This window comes from Exophiala xenobiotica, assembly GCF_000835505.1.
Source record: "Exophiala xenobiotica strain CBS 118157 unplaced genomic scaffold supercont1.1, whole genome shotgun sequence".
NCBI lineage: Eukaryota > Fungi > Ascomycota > Eurotiomycetes > Chaetothyriales > Herpotrichiellaceae > Exophiala > Exophiala xenobiotica.
Genome location: NW_013562494.1, coordinates 5,382,923 through 5,406,976, shown reverse-complemented (window position 1 = coordinate 5,406,976; position 24,054 = coordinate 5,382,923). Strand labels below are relative to the sequence as shown.

Below are 24,054 nucleotides of genomic sequence, written 5' to 3'. Positions count from 1 at the left end.
GAAACATCAAGCTCGAAAATGACCAGGCGTAACTTACAAGATGTGCTCGTTTGCTTCGCCGATGCATGCTGCCTGCCTGCCTGCCGGAAACGTCGTATTCTGTCGCAGTTTGACTCAGCAATGAATCGTGCACGCACATGAAAGCATCACATTCCAGGATGTGTTTACAGGACGATGTCAAATTTCAGAAGAAATGATCCTAAACGCAACAACGGGTAATATGGCAGGTTGACCCAAACAATCCCAATTTCATGCAGCGAGCACCAATGAGCAAGCGAAGTGAGAACGAAATAAGCAAACTGAAGCAAAGAACAGCTACAAGGGCAAAGCACCTTGCTGGATTTAAGTATCTAATAATCTCGTTCTAGTCAGATCTCTTCCATCATTCTTCATCATCGTCTTGCTCCCCGTTTCATCCCCCTGTCAGTCAAGCACTGCCTTCATTTCCCACGATGGGTGGTTCGGTCTTCAAGCAGAGTGGTCTCGACACCCCACGTATGCCAGAACATGTTTACACCTACACTTGTAAGCGCGCCGAAGACTTGCTCCGCAAACATTTCCTGTGTTTTGGACATGCAACCGAAGCGCCAGCCAAGGAGAACTATGGAGATGTGGACATTTTCGTGGCTCTGCCAGTCGATGAGGGTTTGTGGTCTGGAGATGAGGCTCGTAATGGAGCACTCCTGAGCTTTCTTCTTGGTGGCAAGGAGTGGAAGCACACCCAGGGTAGCACGACCTATCATGTCGCCGTCAAGTGGCCTGGAGAAGACGATTTCCAGAAGGAAAACAAGGCCAAAGCGGCAAAGCCAAAGGACAAGAAAACCGAGCTGACCGCCATCAATACCAACGTCATTGACAAAAACAAATACATTCAAGTCGACATTCAGCTCTGCCCCACTATTGCAAGCTTTGATTGGCATATCTTCTTCCAAGCCCATGGCGATCTTTGGAGCATACTCGGAGGAATCATTCGTCCCTATGGCCTCACCTGCAACAGCACTGGCTTGCATCTCAGAATCGAGGAAGTGGAAAAGCACAACAAAGCTCAATCTCGTGTCTTGATGACAGACCACCCAGACAAGGTGCTCAAATATCTCGGTCTCGACGCTGATGCCTACGGCAAGCCTTTCAAGAGCCGCGACGCCCTCATGGCTTATGTTGCATCATGCCGCTTCCACGACCCTATGAGGGAAATCAGCATGAGAGGCAAAAACGAAGAGCGCGTCGAGAAGAGGAAGATGTATGCAGCCTGGTCCAAGGAGTACCTCCCTGCTCACAAGGGAGATACTCCGGGTTCAAGTGCTGGTATGTCGAGACAGGAAGTCATTAAGGATGCCAGAAAATTCTTTGGCGACGAGTTTGGGAAGCGGTTTGAGGAGCAAAAGAAAAAGGCAGTGCGGGAGATCAAAGAGGAAGATTTGTGGACATTCATTCGCAGCTTGCCAGGCGTGGGAGCGGACAAGGCGGACAAGACGTACACGACGAAGGGCATGAAGAGAGAGATCAAGGGAAAGATTGAGGAAGTGCCTGAGAGACATCGCACAGGGATCGAAGGGGTGAGACAGGCCTTCAAGGACGGACGGTTCGACGACGTGAAGCGATGGGCAGAGGAATGTTGGAGGAGTGTCATGGAGCGACAGAAGAGAGTTGACGAGATGAAATCGAGGGCCAATCTGCTCGAGAAGAAGAAGAAAGATGCGGCAGAGAAGAATGGGGCTCAGGCTTGATGGCAGGGCGCCGATGATCTGTGACGCCCTTGGTATCTCTGGTTCCTGAATAGGTACACTGGATGATGACCCGGGCGACAGACAGAGATTATGGTGAGCATTCGAAGGTGGACTGAGCAGAGCATTCTGATCACGACCTCCTTGATAGGTACGGTCGCTGAATCAATCCATTCATGAAGATGTTGTCATCAACTCTCGTGAAATTTGTGAGCCCCTATGCCAACCCGTGATCACAGTTCATTTGTGCCGTAACGCCGCCCACCCAACGACCCATAACGTGCCAATCCCAAATGTGACAACCATCAACACACCCTCAGTCTCGAGCTGGCGTGTGGTATTCTCCGTTTAGGCCTTGGTGGTGAAGTCCACCTCATCAGGATACAATCCACCATCAGCAGCTTTCTCACAGGTACAACTTCCCGCACTACGCTGGCCACAGGCGCATGTGTTTCCGCTTGGGGTTGTGTTCTCGGTGGATGCGCGGTCGCAGGTGCATTGGCCGGCTGGGCGGGCTCCTGAAGGAGAGGAATAATTGTCAGCGTCCTGATCTCATGGAAGACGGTGCCAGAGAGCAGAGTGGGTTGAGGGCGTATGGAGAATACGAGTAGAAAGTGAGAGAGTCCTCAAAGGGGAATGTACTTACTGCACGAACATCTAGCCCCCTGCAATGTGTTCTCGGTGGCTTTCTTCTCGCAAGTGCAGTGCATGGCGGACTGTTTGCCGCAGGAGCATGTGGCTTTCTGGGCGCAGACGCAACCGTCAGAGCGGCCGCAGCAGGTTGTTGGTTTGACCATTGTGGCGAGTGTGATTTGGGAATGTAAGGAGAGAGTTGTAAAGGTTATTATGCTTGAGAGGAATTGTGATTGATTGAGCGATTGAGTAACCGACTGACTGAACAGGATGAGGAACATGAGGAACATGAGGCTGTAGGAAGTTGGGGTTAAATATACAAAATCTCCAATGACGCTGACTCTTGTTTCCTGACCATTACATTGATGCTGATTGGATAGCCTTGTTGAGCCCGTTGGATAAGCCAATCATCTGGCAGGCATTACTGTCGCTGACTTTTGTATCTCGGCCAGATCAGAGTGGCATGATAAAAAATATGGTAGTCTGAGGGCCATTACTGTGATACTTACTGGAGCCTTCGTCCTTGCAGGCGAATCAAATAAGTTATATGACGGTGAGCATGTCGAAATGGCGCACGAGGCTAGCCAAAGCAGTTTTCGCCCAATTATCGAGGAGATTCAGAAAATCCTTTTTTTCTTGTCCCAGCCATTGCACATCCCCGGGGGACGTTCCACAGGAAGCTATTCCATACCCTCGTCAGTGCACTGTCTATACCGCTTAGCGAAGTCAGAACCACAGGGCAGCAGGACGAGGACGCTGAAAAGCACGACGCAAATAAACAACTGATGATTTGGTGAGATGTTCCGTGATTGACGCTCTTCGTTCGACCTTCCTCCTCGAGACAGGTATCATGTCTCTCTTTCTCCACCTTCTGCATCTTCCCCAGCTTCATCTCCCGCATCTCCTCTCAACATGTCGGCGATCTTGCTGTGACGGGTAGATTCCCGGTGTCCCTGGCCCCGGCAGACTTGATGTGTCTTGCTACATTGATACGCTTGTCATGAATCGTTCCGGGGTTTGACGGGGATGCAGCTTATACAAATACCCCGAAGGCCTCTCCTAGGTAAGACAATGTGTACGCATGTTTTCATACTGTTCTTTGAGTGGACGTCGGTCGCCGGTACAGAATGCTGCCCTTGACTTTGGCCTCTCTGCTGCTTGCTCTCGCACCTGTGCTCAAGGCGCAAGATCCCGTCAGACCGTATCCTCTGCCGGATTCATTCTTGCCGACTACTTCCATCCTCAATCACTCATCGTACGTTGAGGACTTTGATGAGCCACAATGGTACCTTGATAACATCCCCTTTGTCGACTTCCCAGACCCTGGAATTCAGCAGATCTACTACTATCGAACGTCAGTGCTAAAGCGCCATCTGGCGTACGCCCACGAAGGTCATGGCTGGGTCATAACCGAGTTTATCCAGCCAGTTCCATGGGCCAGCAAATTCCAGTCAATTCCCGATTCTGCCCCTCATCAGATACTAGAAGCCAGGTGGCTTCGTGAGCCGAGCTATGTCAACGATGTGACTCAATTGTACACTAGGGGAGGCCTGGAGAGCATTGCTGGAGTGACTTACACTCATTACCTGCAAGACTCTTTCATGGAAGCCGCGCAAGCCACTGGAAACTTGGCTTTCCTTCAAGCTCAACTCGATGGCATGATTAAAATGTACCATCTATGGAACACCACGAAAGACCAAACCACTGGCTTGTACCATCGAACCCCGCTGCTTGATGCTCAAGAATTCAGTCTACCTGGATATGTCATTGGCGGGCCTGAGGGAGGCTCGGTCGATGTCTGGAATAGCTTTCAAAACAACTACTCCATTATATGGCTCGGCCCAGAAACCTACAGGCCCTCATTCAACACATACATGGTCTCTAATGCCAGGGCGATATCCACAGTCGCTGAGCTCTCTGGAAATGCAGGTCTTGCATCAACCTGGAACGCCACCGCCAACCGGCTATTGCAAGCGATGCAGAACACTCTTTGGCATCATGACATACAATTCTGGATAGATGTTGTCCAGGGGACAAACCTCCCCATCGTTGGTAGGCAGCTGATTGGACTATATCCGTACCGATTCGATATTGGCACCGAAGATATGTACATTCCCGGCATTGAAAACTCTCTCGATGAGCACGGATTCATCTCAGAGTTTGGTCCGACAACTCTCGAGCAGTCCAGCCTTTATTTCACCGCCGAGAAGAACATCACGTACTGCTGTATGTGGAATGGACAATCTTGGCCTTTCTCAACTTGCGTCTATCTTGGGACGCTTGCGAGGCTGGCGAGAGAAAACCGCAGCACCGTGGCAACACCTGCGTTCTTTCAGGATGCTTTCCAGATCTACACCCGCACACACTACGACCACGGAGAGCCCGCCATCTTCGAGTCCCACTATCCCGCCCGAGGCGCCTGGAGTGGCTACACCAGAAATCATAGCGAGCATTACCTCCATTCAACATACATGGACAATGTCTTCACCAATCTCCTCGGCATCATCCCGTCGTTCTCAGACATGTTTGAAATGGCGCCCCTTGTCCCCTCAAACTGGACGTACTGTGCTGTAGAGAATCTGCCCTATCATGGCAACTTGCTTTCGATTCTCTGGGACGCCGACGGCACCGCTTACTCCAATTACAACCACTCCTCCGGTCTTTCCATCTACGCCAACGGTGCCCTGCTGTACAATCAGCCCACACTAGCCCGATTCTCAGTGTCCCTGCCCAACTCGTCCAACTCCTCCATCGCACAGTTTTCCTCCGCAACCCGGTATGTCAACATCCTCTCCAATCCTAACAGTCTCGTCGCGCCCGCCTCGCTTCCATACGCCAACGCCACCGACACATTCTTCGTGCTGGGCAACAACCTCGGTCCGGCCGATTCCGCATACAAAGCCAACGACGGACTGGTGTTCTACGACAATCCACCAGACAACTTCTACTCCAACAATCAGACCTACAATCCAGCAAGCTGGCTGAATTTCACACTTCCTCGTGCGCGCGACTTCTCATCCGTCACGATCGCCGTGTACGACGACAGCCAACGGGGCGGCGCCCTCGCATGTCCCGCAGGGCTCTACGTATACGTTTCAAATACCACAGCCGGCAATGGTCTGAACACGAGCACGAATGCCTCGTCGCAGGATAGACTCGTCGCACAGCGCACGCCCTGGTTGACTTCTCAGCCCAATTCGCGCAACACCATCTCGTTCAATACAAGTGTCACCGCAGACACGGTATCGCTGTACCTGGTCAACGCGCTCCACTACGCCGTCGGCATCGTCGAGGTCGAGATCTGGGCGCCTGCCAATCCTGGACCGAGATACGAAGCAGAAGATGGTCTCATCGGCTTCAGCAGTCAAGGTGGAAGTGTAGGCACCAACGGAACTGTGATCAATGGCGGCGTCCGACTGGCCGGGCAAGGAGACGACAGGGGCATCCTCGAGATTGCTGATGTCCGGACGCAGAGCCTGGCTGGAAATGCCGGTCGAGCAAATCTAACGATCTTGGGCTATGGTGGAAATGCCACACTCGGTTTGAATTATTTGCACAATGTCACCTTTGCGATGCCGGCAGCGAGTGGCAGGAATGTTAGCGTGGAAATGGATCTTCTGGCTGGTGGGAATGTGGTTACTATGTATCAGGACACCGATCAACCAGTCTGGATTGATGCTATTGTCGTTTCGTGAAGGAGCGGCACGGCAGTCCCGCAATAACGCTTGAATCTTCTGGACTGTATCTTCGATTCAACCACCGTAATAGCCGATGTCATTGCGGTGCTAATACACAGCCGAATTTCTGATGCGCTGTCGACTGTTTGTATGTATGGGAGTATCGAAGCCCTGATCTTAAGTTCTTTATCTGACCCTGTGCCGCCCTTGGACGATTGAATCACTTTCGCTTCGTCTGCCGCCGCTTCTCCACCAAGTCCGCATCACTTTCCCTACTCATCTCGCACTCTTCGCGCTCTTGTGCAGTTTTGTGGTCATGATAAGCACACCAATTCGTGTACGGAGTTTCTGTAGGAAGCTTGGTTAAACGCTTGAGCACGGTGTGCAATACCTGCCCATCAAAATCTGAGGAAAGGGTCCTGAAGAATGGCTCGCAGGAGTAGTTAGGGTCCGTTAGCTTCATAAAAGCGTAGCGTCGGGCCATGTACCGGCACAATGAAGAGTCAGCTCCCAATTTCTCAATTGTATGTTGAACCACCTCATGGCAGGCGAACCTCTCCACTCGAGCGTCGAAACGTTGCCATTCCAGCATAATTTGGACTTTTGAAAGTGTGTGCTCCGTAGCGGGTGGCGAAGATGTAGAGATCAAGAAGGCGACCATAGACACGATCCCAGAAAGTGTCAAGAACATTGTACCATTGATCTTCTAAATACCTTGCCACAACCGGGAAGCTTGTGGGAACAGTCTGCCTCGAACGTCCGTGGTTCGCAATGTAGTCTGGTGGGATACTCGAGGCTACCGGTAAAGCCAGCGAGACTAAGGCACTGTTTAGCGGAAAGAACTAGTTTGTAGATCATGGCTTACCACTGTGATCACCCTGGTGAAGTAGGATCTGACTGTTTGTCTTTCTGAGCATTGTGGGAATGAGGTCCGCGAGTATCCGTTACGTCCGAATCCAGCTCCTTGATCATGGACGTGAAATTCATCGACGGCGCTACCTGATTTGACAGCAACGAGGACCAGTGGCTGATCGACCACCCTGTCGTGGTCCGGTCAGATAGATTTCACAGAAGTAGAAATGCAATGCTCACGATGTATGAATCGTCTTGCATTTCTTGTTTGGTCTGTTGGAGTCATCGAAGAATGATTCTGAACCTTGCCTGGTTGACATCTTTGCTGTTCCCAAGGCTAATTTAAGATTGGGCGAGTCGAATGCGTAGGAAAGGGAGAGAAAGACTGCGTTGGATCGTCTGAGCTTGCGTGCTGTTGACTGCCACGTTGACTTCTGATGATCGCAGAAGAAGAAAGGACGTAGGAAGAAGTTGCATTGAACGTTTAGTTATTGTGAACGGAACAGAACGAGAAGCACACGCGCCGTGATGACTTGTCACTCAAGAGGCTCATTCCGAGCTTGAGTGAGAAGGACATGAACTCAATATCGACCTGTGGTCTTCGCCTAGAGTCAAGTGAAGAACAAGTGATGGGACGAAATACTAGGATTGAGGTCGGGTTCGAGGGAATCTCAAGAGGCTTCCTTTCACGGAGTCACCTTGGATGCGCTCACTGCGACTTGGGTACTTCTTCGACTCGAAGTCAAACCTGAAGCAAGACGGCATTGTTTAGGACGTTGTTCAGCGCCAGTTCAGACTACCTACCTTACCTACCTTCTAGGTACCTAAGGTAAGTAGGATGGATTGTTGCCGCCCCATGAACAAATGGTGTGTGACCGTTTCCCAGGGCATCATAGAGGCAACCTCGGGGTTTGGCTTAGCTACAGTACATCATCAGTAATCATCCCCACTGGAGCACCGCAGCTTAAGGTCCTCTGACATCATGAATTCAGTACCTACACTGGGTGCCTATGGAGTTGAAATTTTTTGATGCTCAGCGTTTACAGATTGTATAGTATCTCCATTGGTGAGCTTTTACGACCAGTATCAATCAACATGGCACCCTCAGGCCTCGCCATTCTAATGGGCGCCGGCCCAACCACAGCCGCCGGTATTGCACGCATCCTGGCCCATCCATCTCATGGCAACATGGCAGTTGCCCTGCTCTCTCGCACCGGTGACGCGAGTCTGGCTGAGCGCCTCTCACGCGAGTCACAAGGGGGCACCCTCCGCGCTTTCAAGACAGACACATCAGAAGCCAGCTTAACGAGCGTCTTCGATGAGATCAAATCCTGGTCCCAGTCACAGAATCTCAAACTAAATATGGCGATCTGGAACATCAAACATTCGCACAAAACGCCTTTTGAAGACGAATCAGCCACGAAATTCGGCGATAGCCTGCAAACCTATGTCACTGGGGCAATGGTGTTCTCTCAACTCTCTCTGAAGTGGATGCTTAGCCAGGACCCTTCTGACACCGAGACCGATCCATCCGGTGTTGAGACCATGACGAAGAAGGGCACGATAATCTTCACCGGCACGCTGGGCGCATTACGGACAAACGCAGGCTATGCGGCGTACGGTGCCGGACGGGCCGGTGTTCGAATGCTCGCGCAAAGTCTGGCGAGAGAGTACAGTGCTCGAGGAGTACATGTCGTTCATGCAATTGCTAACGGCGGAATCGTGGATGCGAACACCTCTGCAGCTCACGAGGGAGACAGCGAAGCGAAGGAGCTAAAGGAGAGGATCACTAAGGTCAATCTGGGTGAGAAGATACGTGCGGAGAGTGTGGGCAAGCTGTACCTGCAGTGTATGAACCAGCCGTGTGATCTCTGGGTGCATGAGCTGGATATGAGACCGGCCAGGGAGAAGTTTTGAGCAGTTATCCATAGTCTGGTAAAACCTGCCCAAGAGCTCCGCACAATGATGCATACATTTTGCCTAGAGACAAACAAATCAATCAATCTAAGGACGTCCAGAACGACGGTGGCACGTGGGAAGGTTGGCTGCTCAGGCTGGTCGACATAACAAGAGACGTCAAGCGACCTCTTGGACGCAATCTCCCCAACCGCGTTCGACCCACAATTGCATCAACTTCCTGCAAACAGACACAAACCGACTTCTTAACTTCTCAGTGTTGCCCCTATCGTCGCATATCGATGGGTCGTGTATAGCGTCGCTGAACACACCAGGCTGGGATCCTTTCTGCCAAGTTATGTCTTCAAGTCTATACTTAATGTCTTTCTTCGCCGGTGCGTTGCCCTATGAATTTCGCTCTCGGTGAGTCCGCCGAATACGAGTAATCATGTACAAATACACGATTCTTCTCCTTGCCCTGCTGTTCTGGTGCGCCGCCCGCGTGCAAGGTACGCCAGTCCGTCGCCAACTGACAGGCTATGCTCCTGTTGCCGCCGCATGTCCTGCTACCCCTCTAGTAAGACCAGCCAATGGCGTCGGGAGTGCTGAAGCTGCCTTCATTGCCAGCCGATACACCGTCGCGTCTCAGAGCCTTGCGGCGTGGCTTGCAACAGTCGTCAACAATGCGACGTGTAATTCGACCTCTTCGCCCAGTAAAAGAGACTGGACTGATTGGGGTGACTGGGACAAGGGAGAACAGTCTTCGAGTTCCAGCATCCCAGATCCAGTATCAGGCTCTACGACAGCCTTAACGCCGTCTTCTACGACCTCGAAGAGCACGGCAAGCACGGCCAAGAATCCTGGATATACATCGTCGACATCCTCATCACCCTCGACGAGTGCGCCGACAAAGTTCAGCACCAGCACGACGTCGACGAACTTTGTCTCGGCTTCAACAACCTCCTCAGCAAGCCGGTCCAGTGGTTCAACTGTTACAACAAGCTCTTCAACATTTACGACTTCTACCAGCCCCTCAACATCAACCGGCGCCACAACATCCACTGCAGCGCCGACCTCGACCAGCGCTTCATCCGCGACTACCACTTTGACTACTTCCTCGACCGGCTCTTCGACTACCAGCTCGACCACAAGCTCGACCTCGACTACCTCTTCGGCCTCGACTACCACAGCGCTATCGACTACGACTTCGACCAGCACCTCGACCTCCATTACCTCCTCGACCACCTCCTCGGCTACCACTTCAACGACCACCTCCACCTCATGTACTCCAGAGAGCTTCCAGCCAACGGCTTACCCCTTAGTCGGCTTGACCACCAGCGGCGGCGGCTATCGATCTTTGTTAACGGGAGCCGGCGTGATCCAAGGCTTCGATGCCAGGGACAGTCAGACTGGCGTGTCGGGGTTGTATCAAGGGCTCACCTACGAAGCTGGGTTGTCTGGAGGGGGCTGGCTTTTGACGAGTATTGCTGGTAACGACTGGCCCACGATCAGCGAGCTACGAGACAACCTATGGGAAGAGGCGTTCCAAACCAGTCTGTTGATACCTGGAAATCTCCTCGTTGCTGGTCCAGCCTACGCCGCCATCACCGCAGACCTCGCAGCCAAACAAGCTGCCGGCTTTCCGCCAACACTGGTCGATCCTTATGGCCGTCTTCTTTCGTATCAGCTTCTCGAGGGCGCTGATGGAGGTGTAACGATCACCACTTCTGATTTCGCCGACATGTCGAATTTCACGAGCTACAATGTCCCATACCCGATCATCACGGCCCTGGGCGTACAGGCAAACGAAGGTGAGTGTACGCCAGGTCCGGCGGCCACGCAATACGAGATCCATCCGGTAAGTCACGACCCGAGTATTTCCTAGTGTCGTCTGCCCTGGCATCTCCGTGTTAGTATGAATTTGGGTCCTGGGACGACGGTGTCGCGGCCTTCGCTCAGACCGAATATATAGGTTCCTCTCTTTCTGGTGGCAGCCCGGCCATACCAGGCGTTTGTATTAGGAACTACGACAACGCAGGATACGTCGCGGGAACGACGTCGAACCTCTTCAACGAAGCGTGCGCGCCCGTGCCGCCCACTAACACCAGCGACAGCAGCTTAGCCCAAGTTCTGTCCGCAATCCTTGACACCGTCCACGAAGTGACGTTCCGCGACAATTTCGCCATCTACCCGAATCCTTTCTACAATTACGCCCAATCCAGCATAGTCGCAAGCCAAGAAGATCTATACCTCGTCGATGGCGGCGAAGCTCTCCAGAACAACCCCATCTGGCCATTCTTACATCGACCGCTCGTCGATGTCCTGATCGTCAACGACAACAGCGCCGACACGTCGGCCAATTACCCCAACGGCTCGGAAATCTACACCACATACCAACGCGCCACGGACGAAGGCCTCACCCGTATGCCCGTCATTCCGGACGTGACCACCTTCCTGGCCAACGGCCTCGACACCCGGCCAACATTCTTCGGATGCAACGATCCCAACGTCATCACCATCGTCTACCTGCCCAACCAGGAATGCACTTACCCTTCCGGTCAATCAACGTTCAAGCTGCAGTACACCGCCGACGAGACGGACGCCATGATTGCCAACGGGCAGCAGATCGCGAGCAAAGGTGGCGACCCGGAATGGCCGCTGTGCCTGGCCTGCGGAATCATGAAAAAGGCCGGCGGCACTTTACCTGGTGGTTGCGCGGCGTGTTATGACGAGTATTGCTATAATTGAGTCTTGTTCTCTTTGGGTTTTTCCATTTTTATTGAAGCGTTGGAAGCGCACAAGGGCGCCAGGACGTTGGGTTCAAATGAAGTATTGGTATTGGTATTAGTAGTCCGTACACAGACGTACACGTAACAGCAGGGTGTATCGCTGACATGGAAACGCCCATGAACTTGCTTACTATAATTTTGGACACGATGTTAGCTAGCCCTCTTGTGTCCTCGTCAACCTCCTCCTATGGACCACGTGGGCGCTGACACTGATAAAACGACGTCTCCTGCAGAGCAAGGCAGGGCGAAAAGGCAGTCTGAAACATCCAGCCGCATACAGCCTTGTCCTCGTAACATGGTGGTGGCATTGTGGGAAGGTTTCAAGGTGGTGCCGTAATTTCTAATTTATCTTATAGCCAAACATGTCACAGAAGAAGGTTGCTTGCTTAGAGGTGGAACAACAAAGCTATTGAATTGCCGTTTAGGAGGTATCGCTCTTACATAATGCATGGGTATCAATGAGATGCAGACCTGTCTATTCGTTCCGTTCCCTCATGTGCTCATAATGAACCCTTCATGCAACTCCTCGCTTAATGCCGATGCCACATACGTCCTTGGAAGCACAGCAAGCGGGATGTGACCGGAGTCACTGCTTCATCCTTGTGAGATTCGAACGAGCTTCTCGAGGATCGACAAAACACCTGAGCAACGTTAGCATACTGCCATAGATGCGGTCAACGATACAACTTACCAGTCACTCCTTGTGTCAGGGTGGCCGAAGCCTCGGTGTTTCTTGCTCCCACAGTGACAGTCACCACGTTCTTGATTATCCCAGCCTTTTCCAGCTTGTGTGCCCAGTTGAACACATACTCATCCTCTCTTGAATCGCCGACCACCATCAGGAAGTCGGGCATTGGCTCACCCCGGGACCGGCTCAGCTTCTCCAAAGTGTCGCTAATCATCTGAGCAGCGAGTCCCTTGTTGATACCGACTTCAGAAATATACAAGCCATCTTCGATCGGTACGGCACAGACATTCTGTCCCTGACAGGCGTCATTGATATGATTTGCGCATTCACCAGCTTGCTTGAAGGCCCCAGCCATGTCTTCGGCCTCGGCGTAATCGAAGACAACAGATGAATGCCTCTCTTCAATTCTGCTGCCCTCAATTCTCTCGACGTAGTACTGGAGAATGCTGCGAACACCTTGTTTCCAGACTTTAGCAGCCTCTGAATTGGCCAACTCTTCCCATTCATCTGTGTCGGGTGCTTTCAAGTAGGCGCCATTTTCCGCAATCATTCCCAGATTACTCACTGGACTGAAAAGTCGTTCCAATTCCTCGGGCATTCTCGAACTCATAACGTAGACAATGTTTCTCTCGTCCTCAATAAGGTCATTCAAAACATCGATTGAACGTTTGGGCGTCGTCAGGATGATGTCGGTCGGGGATCCCCAAGAGGCTAAAGTACCTTCGTAGTCGAGGATGATCAAGCGTTTGGACGCTTTTTGATATTTCGATTTGACCGAACTTACGGACAATCGCGGCACCGAAGTTGCTTCTCGGACGGAATGTTCCTTCCACGCATGATGCAATGCCTCCGTGTACTGATGATACCACGCCGTGGCATTCTGGTTGACGACAATATCGTACATACCCTTCCACCGGCGTTCTCTTTCTTCTGAAGGCATTTCGAGAGCTTGCTTGATAGCATCCGCACATTGCGTGTAGTGCCATGGATTGACTAAAATCGCGTTGTGCCCAAAGACAGTCGCCGAACCAGTGAACTCACTAAGAACGAGAGGACCATGTTTGGGGTTGGCGAATTTACCGTCCTGACACATGACGAACTCATGGCTGGTCAGATTCATACCTTCTCGCAAACTAGTGATCATCAGGCATTCGGCTACCGTCAGGAGCGCGAGATACTGCCCAAAATCGATATCTTGCTTGAGGAAGACCAGTGGTTGATGAGCTAATGTCGAGTGAGTGGAATTGACTCGAGTGACGATATCGGCGACCGTCGCGCTTAGCTCGGGATCCTCGGTGGATGAAGTAGCGATCTGGATAAGGACCACTTGGTCTTTGTATTCAGGATATTTGTTGAGGAAGAGCTCGTAAGACAGAATCTTTTGCCGAACTCCACGAATGTTGTCTAATTTGTCTCGGCCAACAATGATACGTTTTCCACGGTATTTTTCGGTAATCGTTTTGACCCAATCCAACACTTCTGGCGAACCGCGTTGCTGGTCAACAACCTTCGGGTCGATACCGATCGGACATGTATTGACGTGAACAAACCTGCCACTTTCTAGGATCACTCCATGTTTGGTGGCTTCAACATTCAGCAGGCGACTGCAAGTTTGGAGGAAATGGTGGCCATACTCGTCGTTCTGGAAACCGATCATGTTTGCGCCGAGGATACCTTCGAGAAGTTCGGATCGGACCGCAAGGCAGCGGAAGATTTCAGAGGATGGGAACGCGGTGTGCAGAAAGAATCCAATCTCGGCTTCTGGTAGTTTTTGCCGCAGCAGCCCAGGCACAAGCAGGAGGTGATAATCGTGGATCCAGATGATGTCGCCTTTCTTGTAATTTTTGGCTATGCGGTCAGCGAAGGCCTCGTTGACTTTGACGTAGAATATCCAGGAATGATCCTCATATGCTTTGCTCTTTGGATGGTCTGGAATCTGATAATGGAATACTGGCCACAGGATGGTTTTGCAATAATGCTCGTAGTGACCATTGAGATCACTGTCACTGACATAGACAGCCAACGAGTCATAGTCGTTCTCCAGCTTCTCTGCAATGTTTTCTTTCATGTGGTCCTCCAGGACATCAATGGGACAGCCCAAAGTGCCTACCCAGAGCTTCTCGTCCAATTGTCCAGCGTCGGTGGCGGCGTCAATGGCATTGAACAAACCACCATTGCCAATAACTGCCTTCTCCACACTGTAATTGTATTCTGAGAACCGTCGATCATGGCTGACTGTCCTCGATCTCCGATGTCCAGCGCGAGCCGCCTTTCTCTGCGCAGTTTGTACCATAGCAAGGGCCTTTTCTTTCGCCTCGGCTGCCGCATGCTTCAGAATGGAACTCGGCGGTGGGGACTTCGCTCGTGACGGTGGCTGATTCCATACGAAGCTCTTGCCCCAGCCCGGAGAGTGCAAGTCGTGACGGGAGACGCCTCGAAGGTCCTTGAGCTGCACTGGACGTACCGCCTGCTCCTGAGGCTGCTGTTCTGTATCCTTCTCGCTCTGCTCCTTCTTCTCTTTGATGTGGCTAGGCAGGGACAGGGCCATTGGCCGCTGAACATGGGGTCGAAAGATTTTCTCGTGGTCGGTGGTGGCGCCCGGTGTCTGAATGATGACATCTGGGGTCTGAGTGAGGGTTGCGGAGAGTGCAGCAGTGTTTGGGTTAGGCGTAAACAGGCTGACTGAGGACGGGCCGTCGACCAAGGGCAGCTTGGAGACGACTGCCGGAGAGTTAGCTGCAGCTGGAATCACCTGCTCGTCTCTTTTCATCGTTAGAGACTCGGGCGCAGAGCCGTTCCATGCTGGCGGGCCATCGAAATTGACCGTGTAAGGCAAGAACAGACTTGCAACGAAGACCGTCATCGTATCATATGTCTATACTGATGATGTGTTTCGCTGTTGCCTACGAGGTTTAAAAACCCCAAGGATCTGTTATGACGGGTGGCTTTCAGGATCTGTTGTTACTGATGGCTTTCAGGCTCGTTTGTGACCGGAAGGAAGGTTGCACAATGAAGGAGCAGGTAGGAAAGAATGTGTCTGAGAGTGAGAAAGCGAGTGAACAAAGGCAAGTTTGAATAGGCAGGGAAGGATTGCACGATAAGAAACGAAGAGTGAGCCAGTGGTCAGTGGTCAGTGGTCAGTGGTCAAGTGGTCAAGTGGGAAGGGATGATAGGTGAGGTTGGGCTGAACCGGAGGGAATTCCCGGGACACCAGTGCCTTGAATTATGTGTACGGAAAGGCTTGTCGAGCGCGGTATAGGATCCATTCACATGAAATGGAGGGTCAACGTGTCTTTGGCCGTGTGTCACACTAAGGGCAGATGGGGGCACGCTCCGTCACGCCAGAAGACCAGCATCGTTCGATCAGAATTATTTTTATTGTTTACTGTGAGCACGAAGAGTGAAGTGTTTCGCTACCGGTTTTTTTCTGGTTCAGCATGACGCACGTGGTGGAGATGATGGATGCGAGGCCAAACAGGAACAGGCACTAACAGGTTTGACCGGGACAGTGCTATCTTGGGGCTAAGATGGTTGGTTTAGGGGCGATGATGGAGCTTTGAGTGGCCTTCGGAGCTAATGAGGGTCGCCCGAAAGGGCGGACTTTTCATACCTAAGCCAGTCGGGTCAAGCCGTTATGTACAAAGAACGCCCACCAACTCCCCCCTAAAAGATCGTGCACTCCAAGTGGCTCGGCAACCTCTTCCGCTGGTCCATCTCGCCTCCCAAAACTCTTTTCCAACTACGGAGACGTGCACCAAATGTAGTTGCCGCGCTAAAATTTAGCTTCTCGGCATTGCAAGGGTATTCGGATGTCATCGACTCCTCACCAAAATTAGGTGAGCAGTTGATATGGAATGAACACAACGGCATCATGTTGCAGCAACATGCCGCCGCCGCAGCCTTGCTATTTGCGCGCAAGGCTGGGTTGGTATAGAGATCCATGGTGTTGATTTTTGAGGCATTCCTATTGATTTGGGAGGCATTCCGTCTGTCCATGCCTTTTCTACCTGTCCATGCCTGTCCTTGTGTCCAAACCCTCCGCCTCTTTTACTATGGCACTCCCATAGAAAGCAAGGTCGGCTGTTCAATCAGTTGGTAGTGTCCGCATCAAACTCGTCCTCCTCTTCTGTCTCTATATCTTCATAGTCATCGCTGTTCTCGCTGTCCTCGCTGTCGCTATCCTGATCGTCTTGGATCCAGGAGTGTTTAAACAGCTCTCCAATGCGCCTGCGCCCTTTATATGATCTCTTGCTCTCGCGGCCCTCAGGGTACTCGTTGCCGCCCTCTAACGCAATGACCTTTTTGATATTCTCCATGATGCCCTCAATCCAGCCTCGAATTGAGTCCTGTGGGATTGTTCCCCACTTGCTCATCCATGAGGTTTCCAAGTCAGTTCTTGTCCGCGGAGCTCCCTTAAAGGTAGTAACTCTTTTCATCCATGGCCAGCCTTTTTCGATAGCAGAGAGATCAGGGGAGTTGCCTGGCCAGAGCATCCTGTTGAGGCCTTGTATAGAGTAAGTTCGTCCGATGAAGTGATAGGCATGTGGTGAGGCATTGTCCTCTTGGATGATAGCATCGGGGCCGCACTCGCGAGCAAATGGAATCAGCTTTGGGAGAACAACCTCCTGATTCCTGTTAGATAGAGAGATCTTGAGAGGATAGATTTCAGACCTTGTAATAGCGCCACCAGTCAATTCCTCCCTTACCTCGTCTTACCAGTTTACCTGTCTCTTTAGTAAAGCGCCATTTTGGCTTGCGTCCTGGGAGATTTCTGAGGCCTAGCCGTCTTACGCCATTTGATAATTCCCACTCCTTACGTTTTTCTGACTCGAGAGCCTCATTTAACTCATTAATCTCTTTCTGAGACGCCTCTTTCTCTGCGGCAGTCTCTGCTCGATAGATATGACAGGGACCAATCTTGTCGTAAGTAAAACAACCCCAAAACATGAATTCTGAGTAACCTTTCCAGCGACGACGGATAACAGACTTCTCAAATGGCTCTTCAGGTGTCCGCCATACCCGGATAGAACCTCGTCGATGCCCCAGGATAACGCTCGTTTCATCGCTCCAAATTACCTTCTTCCAATCCTCGAGGGTCCAATCTTGATGCGCAAGACAAAACGCAAGCCGCGCCGCACGTTGCTCCAGATTAAGGCCTGGTTTTGTCGTTGGTTTTACGCTGTTTAGGCCATGTTTATGAAGAATGCGAAGGGCTGTTGATGTGCTAACACCATGCTCATAGGCTAGAACTTCTGCGGATTTCTCTCTTGTGGATCTATTTGTTCTCAATGAACTCAGAACTTCCTCTTCCTTGACTTCTAACACTTCTCTTGGACGCCCTGGTTTATATCCATCCTCAACGAAATGGTCGAGGACTCGAGGATCCTCTTGCGGCGTAAATCCTCTCTTCCTTGCCTTCTCCGCAATCGCTCGGACAGATCGCTCAGGGATCTTGGTATAGGCTGCAATTTGCGCAGTTTTCCAACCGATGGAATGCAGGGTAAGAGCCTGGGACCGTTGAGCAATAGAATACCTAGTGCCAGTGTCTCTCTGCGAGGCCGACTCGGTTATAGGTCTAACGGTAGGCGAATTCTTGCGCCGCGGCCGCTCGGTTTCTCTGATTTTGGCTGCTTCTGCCGCAAGATGAGAGATAGAAGAAGGCATGAGGGCAAAAACTAACCGTCTGCCAGATCATCGTCGGTAGGACAAGCATCCATTGATGTACCTCTTGCCTACCACCGTCTCCGCGCTCAGCGCACCCTCCAGGATCGACAAAATCAGGTAAACGAGGGGCTATTCTAGAGGGAAATGGGCACAAAACAAAGCCAATTACAGATACTAGAGATGTGATTATCATGGGCTTTGTATGCAAAGTACAAAAATCTCGAGGCGAGTGCTGAAAAGTGCCATACAAATTGGTAGGCAATCCTTACACCGCAACTCTGAGAGCTGCCAAGCCGCATTCCCCGCCCGCACTAAAATTTAGCGCGGCAACTACATTTGGTGCACTTCTCCGTACCGTTCTGATCATTCTGGTACTTTCTGCCTGCAAGCCTCATACCACACTTGGAGCCCACTCAAATCGATCCAGATATCGCTGTTGCCTGGTCGAGCCAAACACGAATACTGTGGTACACAGCGCTCACTCTTTATCGGAAGGGTTTAGTTCGAGTCGATGCATTCTCTAAATAGTCAGGTTATATTGTACTTTTTCATTCGAATCCTCTCTTTTCTCTCTCTTCGCCATGCCACTCTATCTCACGGCGGCCCACTCCTCTCGCGTCAGTAAGCCGGCACAAAGGTCCGCCAGCAACAATCGGCGCCATTCTGCTTCGCCTTTCGCGAACATTCCGCGCACTAAATCATCATCAGGCACAAGAACGAAATCCCTTTCCGACGCCGTTGATGCAACCGGAGTTGATGACGATGATGCCGATGGTGACGAAGACGAGGAAAGGCTAGTGCCTACGGGGAAGATTTTATCCACGGTCTCCATTGACTCGGCTAAGGATGTTCTTTCCGCAATACAACATGCCCGCAGCTCCATGTTTGCGGCTCTCCCTGAACGAGCTGGCATGAATAGTGTCCGCATCGCCGAAGTCTTGAACTTCCAGAGGAACTTGCCTGCTATTGTCTCTCTGGCTCACGTTCATGCTATTATCTCCGCGTCATCGAAGACGGAGCGCCAGATTGCTGCACTGCAATCAGCCGGTAAGCTGCGAAAGATCAAGCTAATCGGTCGAGGTAACGATATCAGAGGGACTAGCGAGGTATTAATCACCTTTCGTGACTTGCAAATCTTGCTTGAACGGAGTCATGTTGAACCTGAAATGGTGGTTGGTTTCTGCAATGTGCTTCGTCGTCAACCTCGAGCCACAACCATCACTCCTCAAGATCTGCCTCCGTCCCATGTCACGGCCTTGACTCGAGCAGGCTTTCTTGTGTCTTCATCGATGTCTGGGTCTCGCAATATTTCACTGACTGGCTCTTCTCTCGTGGCTATGCCAAAAGTCTCTCGTGCGGCGTCTGGGACGTCCGATGCGGTGGGCGGAGATGCTGCATTCGAGAACCTGGGTGGTACTGGCGCTGCAAAGCGTCCTGGATCTGGCAGTCGGACTTTCCAAGGGGGCGAGTTTGCTTTGTCCGTACCCAACCTTGGCCCGTATCTCCGGCTGCTGAGTGCTGGTCGGGCCCATCTGCTCGAACTACTGGGAAAATCCAAATATAAGGAAGGGCCACTCTATCTTCTCCGAGAACGCTGGGATGGCGCCGTTGATTCCGATAACCGTATATCCACTGCCAAACGAATCAGAGGCGAGTTTTCTGGTGTCTTGCCGGCGAGGACCAAGAAGTGGAAAGACTTGTACGGCTTGGACTTTGACTGGGTGGTCGAAGAATGTCTTGGTGCTGGTCTTATCGAGCTATTTGAGACTCGAAGTGTCGGCCTTGGCATACGCGCTTTGACATGATCTGCCACCGAAGGACCTGGAGTCTTCGCAAGTCGGCTTGGGCGCCTCCAAAGCCACGAGTCCGGTTTCAGAGTCGAGACGGTTCCGTCTCGGCATGGGCGAGGCCTCTATCGTTGATGACTTGCCCATTATTGGCTCCACCATCTGCGCTGTACGGCAATGCATCCAGATCGTACAGAGGCAAGCGCGATGTGAGCACAGCATATTTTGCTCGTTCATTCGCAAACACAACCGCCACGAACTTCGCTGCGCGGAAGACAACCAGAGCAGCCAGAGGAAATGAGGCGAGCCTGAAGAGATTCAGTGCCTCGAGTTCCGCAGCGACATCACACATCACCATCGCTAAGGAGCTTCAAAGGCAGATCCCTCTACTATCAGCCCTTCGATGGGCCCATGGTGTCTATCCCTTTCTTCTATGCATTTCCAGCTGCTTGCCAACAGCTACTATGGTCTTCTGGGTAAATCGTGTAATTTGGCACCAGGGTGCCATTCGACGACGAACAGCAGCGAGGACAATTTGTGTGGCAAGAGGGCTTCCTGTTCAATGCGGTGCCAACTGCTCCTTCGACGATTCAAGCGGCAGCTGTTTTGCACCCCGGTTAAGCGAGTTTCATTACACGATTTACCCATGAGACCGTAGTACACACCATGCGCATGCGCATTCTCGCTCCGCAGATCCCAGGCCGCAGACCAACAAGCTACGTAAAGTCGAAAGCCTACACGTTCTTCAAGGTGTCGCTTGATGTGGATGTGGGCTCTACATCATAGACATAACCATCAAATATCAGCTCGAAAGAGTATGATATAATACAAAGCCACGAACTCAGTCGTAGCTCTTTGCTAAATAGCTCTACGCTGTCACTGCCAACGTCGACCACAACTTCTTCTGTAACACCTGAGACGAAAGTTACATCTTTCCACCACTCAACTTCTCTGCGATTCTCTGCATCCGCTCCTGATCCTTCAACGCCCGCTCACTCACGTCCCCAGTCAACGTCACACCAGCTCTGCCCTGGTTCGACGTCCTGTCTCTCCCGCGCCTAATGATCTCCTCAATCGTGTCTGGCATGCCTTGTCGAGCCCAAATACTCTTCGTCGTCTGGAAAGCCTGGTCAATAGCCGTCGCAAGCTGCTCTCTTGTCGTGATGAATTCCCTTGCATTCATGTATAAAGTGTGCAATTTATCAAGACGATCCTCATGCTTCGCGGCCAATTTCGCCTCATGTGCCGCCTTGCGGGCATTATAGATTGCCAATTCTTCTTCGGCGGAGAGTTTGAGAACACGCTGCGGCCGCATTGCCGATGGGATAGACACGTTCGTGAGTCTTTCGTCCTCTCGCTGGGCTTGGGAGACCAATCTTGCATTAAGTTTCTGCCTCATCGCGCTTCGATGTGCAATCTGTCCATCTATGACTCTTTTGCGTGCGTGTAGTTCCTCCAGACTTTCGCGCAGGTGTGACTTGCGCATATCGGCCATGCGCCGCTTATATTTCCCGATTTCGGTGAGCTGGGCTGGCGGTGGGAGGTTCTTGGGGAGAGGGTCGCGGGTAACATTGGCGAGGTACGTTGGGCCGGGCTTGTCCGGACGGTTGGCGGGAAAGACCTCGCGAGGAACAGGCAGGACACCTTTGACGATAGGTTTAGGATCACGGAGGGGTTGGTGCGGTTGCGGGATGTCGATGAAAGCTGGTGATTCTGGGGGAATGTGAAGACGGGAAGAGGTAGTGCCGAAGGCTCGACTGTTTGAGGAGGTTTTGAGCAGTCGTACACGGCAGGTCCGACACATAGAGGCAGACAAGCTGTCCATTGTGTAGTATCTGAGCTCCAACCTCGTCCAGAAGAAGCCCGTGGTTGACAGCGTGCAAGCGACCGAAAGCACAGAAGAGATACCGATGGTGGTGATGGATCTCGTCAAAAAGTTCACGAGGCATTGACCAGGAAAAGACACTTTGCCTGATGGGGAAATTGCGGACTCCAGCTCTTGGCGTCGCAACTTTTTGAGGCAAGGCTTCGATTTCTGCATCGTCCGGCTCTGCTGTTTATTCTGTGCCGGTACACTGTCTATCGGGCATATCTTGACGAGATCTCTACTACGAAACAATCTGAAACATGGGAGCTCGAAAAAAGGAGGCAAACCGCCGGGAACGGCAGGGCACCTCAAATGATGGTATGGCTAATGTCAAGGTCAAAGGCGAGAACTTTTACAGGTATGCTGAAGACGATGACTGCAAAGTTGTCCTCTGCTAATGGCTTGTTCAGAAATGCCAAAAAGCTCAAGACCCTGAATATGCTCAAGGATGGCAAAGCACAGCGAAATGCAGAAGGAAAAATTACTAAAGCCGCCTCGTACCAGTCACGGGAAATCCCCAAAGCACGAGTCGAGCCGAACAGGAAGTGGTTTGGAAATACTAGAGTGATATCGCAAGATGCATTGGATTCATTCAGACAAGCCGTTGCTGAAAGAGCTGCCGACCCATATCAGGTGCTGCTCAAGACAAACAAGCTGCCCATGAGTCTGATCCGGGATAACGAGAACACGAAAAACGGGATCAAGCAACATCAGGCAAAGATTGCAGTTGAGTCAGAGCCTTTTGGAGACACCTTCGGCCCAAAATCACAGCGGAAACGGGTTAAGCTAAGCGCGAGCTCCGCCGCCGATCTGGCCGATGAGTCAGTAAAGATGCACGACAAATACCTTGAAAGATTAGAAGAGAACAAGTTGTTGAGTGGCACGAGTGGCCAGACAGCTGACGAAACGCAAGGACAGCAAGATTGCGAACTTACCACAGCAAGAGAAGCAATTTTTTCCAAGGGCCAAAGCAAGCGAATATGGAATGAGCTCTACAAAGTGATCGACTCCTCTGATGTGGTTATCCATGTGCTGGATGCTCGGGATCCCGACGGTACGAGATGTCGCAGCGTTGAAAAATACATTCGCGAAGAGGCGCCCCATAAGCATTTGGTCTTTGTACTGAACAAGTGCGACTTGGTGCCCACGAAAATTGCGGTAAGTTACAGCTTTATCCCCAGTCTCCAAGCGTTTTCTCGCCCAACTCTTTCCATCGCTAAGTCAAGGCTCCTTTCTGCATTTTGCAAATTTCTCCATGAAAGACGCCTGTTACAGCTTTGGTATATCAAGCCGCACCCGCCAACTCCTGTACTTGTATGGAAGATGGTTCTCGAAATCGCTTTCGTCTTGGAAGCTTTATCACCAGAGTGCATGGCGTGCTTCGTTTGAGTTGAGGTCTGCTTTTCTGTTTATAGCATTTCTCTTAGTAATGTCTCACACATGCTGATGAGTTCTCCAGGCTCAATGGGTGCGATACCTGTCGAAGGAATACCCTACACTCGCTTTTCACGCTTCTATGACGAATTCTTTCGGGAAAGGCTCTCTAATTACTCTACTACGACAATTTTCTGGGCTGCATGCCAACCGAAAACAAATCTCGGTGGGCTTTATCGGTTATCCTAACACGGGCAAATCATCCATCATTAACACTCTTCGGAACAAGCGAGTTTGCACCGTTGCACCTATTGCAGGCGAAACCAAAGTGTGGCAATTCATCACGTTGATGAGGAGGATTTACTTGATTGATTGTCCTGGTGTCGTGCCGCCGAGCCAAGGTGACACGGAAGAAGAGATTCTGTTACGTGGTGTGGTACGTGTCGAGAACGTCGAAAACCCGGCACAGTATGTGGAGGCTGTATTACGACGGACGCAGACGCGCCACATCGAAAAGACTTATGAGCTCCAAGCATCTGAATGGAATGACGACCCTGTGGAATTTCTCAGTATCCTCGCTCGCAAAGGAGGAAGATTGTTGAAGGGTGGCGAACCAGATCTCGACGGTGTCGCCAAGATGGTGCTCAACGACTTTCTTCGTGGCAAGATCCCTTGGTTCACCCCACCTCCGAATAAGGATGCGGGCGAGTCTGCTGAGGGGTTCGAAGGCCGGGAGGGCAGACTGGGTGAAATGCCTGGGAAGAGAAAAGCAGCCACACTCGATGTTGATCAAGAGGATGGCGATGGTGAACAAGAAGCCGCCGGCCCTGCTTCAGGGACGGATGGGTTAGATGACAACCGGAACGAAGAAGCAAGCACTCATGATCAAGAGGATGACTTTGAACAGTTTGACGACGAAGATGATGACACGAGTGATGATGAAAGTGACGACGCTGGTGGTATAAAAGTGTAGGGAGTTTCTCTCCTTTCTTACCCTTTCAAAAGGAGATGCGACTTCGACTGTCGATGATAATAGATACCATTACCCGGCGTATATGTATATCTGCGTTGCCGATTCTCATTCAATTTCCTGAGATCTGATA

At 51.5% G+C, this 24,054-nt stretch overlaps 8 protein-coding genes across 8 annotated transcripts; 6 read left to right on the top strand and 2 right to left on the bottom strand.

Annotated features, from left to right (window-relative positions):
* Positions 1 to 341: 341 nt before the first annotated feature.
* PV05_02129 (uncharacterized protein) lies at positions 342 to 1,850 on the top strand. The gene has a single exon (XM_013467208.1). The coding sequence runs from the start codon at positions 453 to 455 to the stop codon at positions 1,725 to 1,727; it is 1,275 nt and encodes a 424-aa protein (XP_013322662.1). The 5' UTR covers positions 342 to 452; the 3' UTR covers positions 1,728 to 1,850.
* A 1,634-nt stretch (positions 1,851 to 3,484) lies between these two features.
* Positions 3,485 to 6,052, top strand: PV05_02128 (uncharacterized protein; the record flags this gene model as incomplete). The annotated part of the gene is made up of 1 exon (XM_013467207.1): positions 3,485 to 6,052. One exon carries the CDS (start codon positions 3,485 to 3,487, stop codon positions 6,050 to 6,052), a length of 2,568 nt encoding a protein of 855 aa, XP_013322661.1.
* Positions 6,053 to 7,904: 1,852 nt separating this feature from the next.
* PV05_02127 (uncharacterized protein) lies at positions 7,905 to 9,013 on the top strand. Its single transcript, XM_013467206.1, has one exon. It carries the CDS (start codon positions 7,916 to 7,918, stop codon positions 8,801 to 8,803), a length of 888 nt encoding a protein of 295 aa, XP_013322660.1. The 5' UTR covers positions 7,905 to 7,915; the 3' UTR covers positions 8,804 to 9,013.
* A 42-nt stretch (positions 9,014 to 9,055) lies between these two features.
* On the top strand, positions 9,056 to 11,530 carry PV05_02126 (uncharacterized protein; the record flags this gene model as incomplete). The annotated part of the gene is made up of 2 exons (XM_013467205.1): positions 9,056 to 10,640; positions 10,697 to 11,530. Exons 1-2 carry the CDS (start codon positions 9,231 to 9,233, stop codon positions 11,528 to 11,530), a joined length of 2,244 nt encoding a protein of 747 aa, XP_013322659.1. The 5' UTR covers positions 9,056 to 9,230.
* A 430-nt stretch (positions 11,531 to 11,960) lies between these two features.
* Positions 11,961 to 15,432, bottom strand: PV05_02125 (trehalose-phosphatase). Its single transcript, XM_013467204.1, has 2 exons — positions 12,263 to 15,432; positions 11,961 to 12,212 (listed from the first exon to the last, which is right to left on the bottom strand). The coding sequence occupies exons 1-2, from the start codon at positions 15,120 to 15,122 to the stop codon at positions 12,166 to 12,168; spliced, it is 2,907 nt and encodes a 968-aa protein (XP_013322658.1). The 5' UTR covers positions 15,123 to 15,432; the 3' UTR covers positions 11,961 to 12,165.
* Positions 15,433 to 18,382: 2,950 nt separating this feature from the next.
* Positions 18,383 to 20,646, top strand: PV05_02124 (uncharacterized protein). Its single transcript, XM_013467203.1, has one exon. The coding sequence runs from the start codon at positions 18,505 to 18,507 to the stop codon at positions 19,726 to 19,728; it is 1,224 nt and encodes a 407-aa protein (XP_013322657.1). The 5' UTR covers positions 18,383 to 18,504; the 3' UTR covers positions 19,729 to 20,646.
* PV05_02123 (uncharacterized protein) lies at positions 20,482 to 21,621 on the bottom strand. Its single transcript, XM_013467202.1, has one exon. It carries the CDS (start codon positions 21,533 to 21,535, stop codon positions 20,636 to 20,638), a length of 900 nt encoding a protein of 299 aa, XP_013322656.1. The 5' UTR covers positions 21,536 to 21,621; the 3' UTR covers positions 20,482 to 20,635.
* A 139-nt stretch (positions 21,622 to 21,760) lies between these two features.
* On the top strand, positions 21,761 to 24,019 carry PV05_02122 (uncharacterized protein). The gene is made up of 3 exons (XM_013467201.1): positions 21,761 to 21,935; positions 21,988 to 22,735; positions 23,037 to 24,019. Exons 1-3 carry the CDS (start codon positions 21,838 to 21,840, stop codon positions 23,922 to 23,924), a joined length of 1,734 nt encoding a protein of 577 aa, XP_013322655.1. The 5' UTR covers positions 21,761 to 21,837; the 3' UTR covers positions 23,925 to 24,019.
* The last annotated feature ends 35 nt before the right edge of the window (positions 24,020 to 24,054 follow it).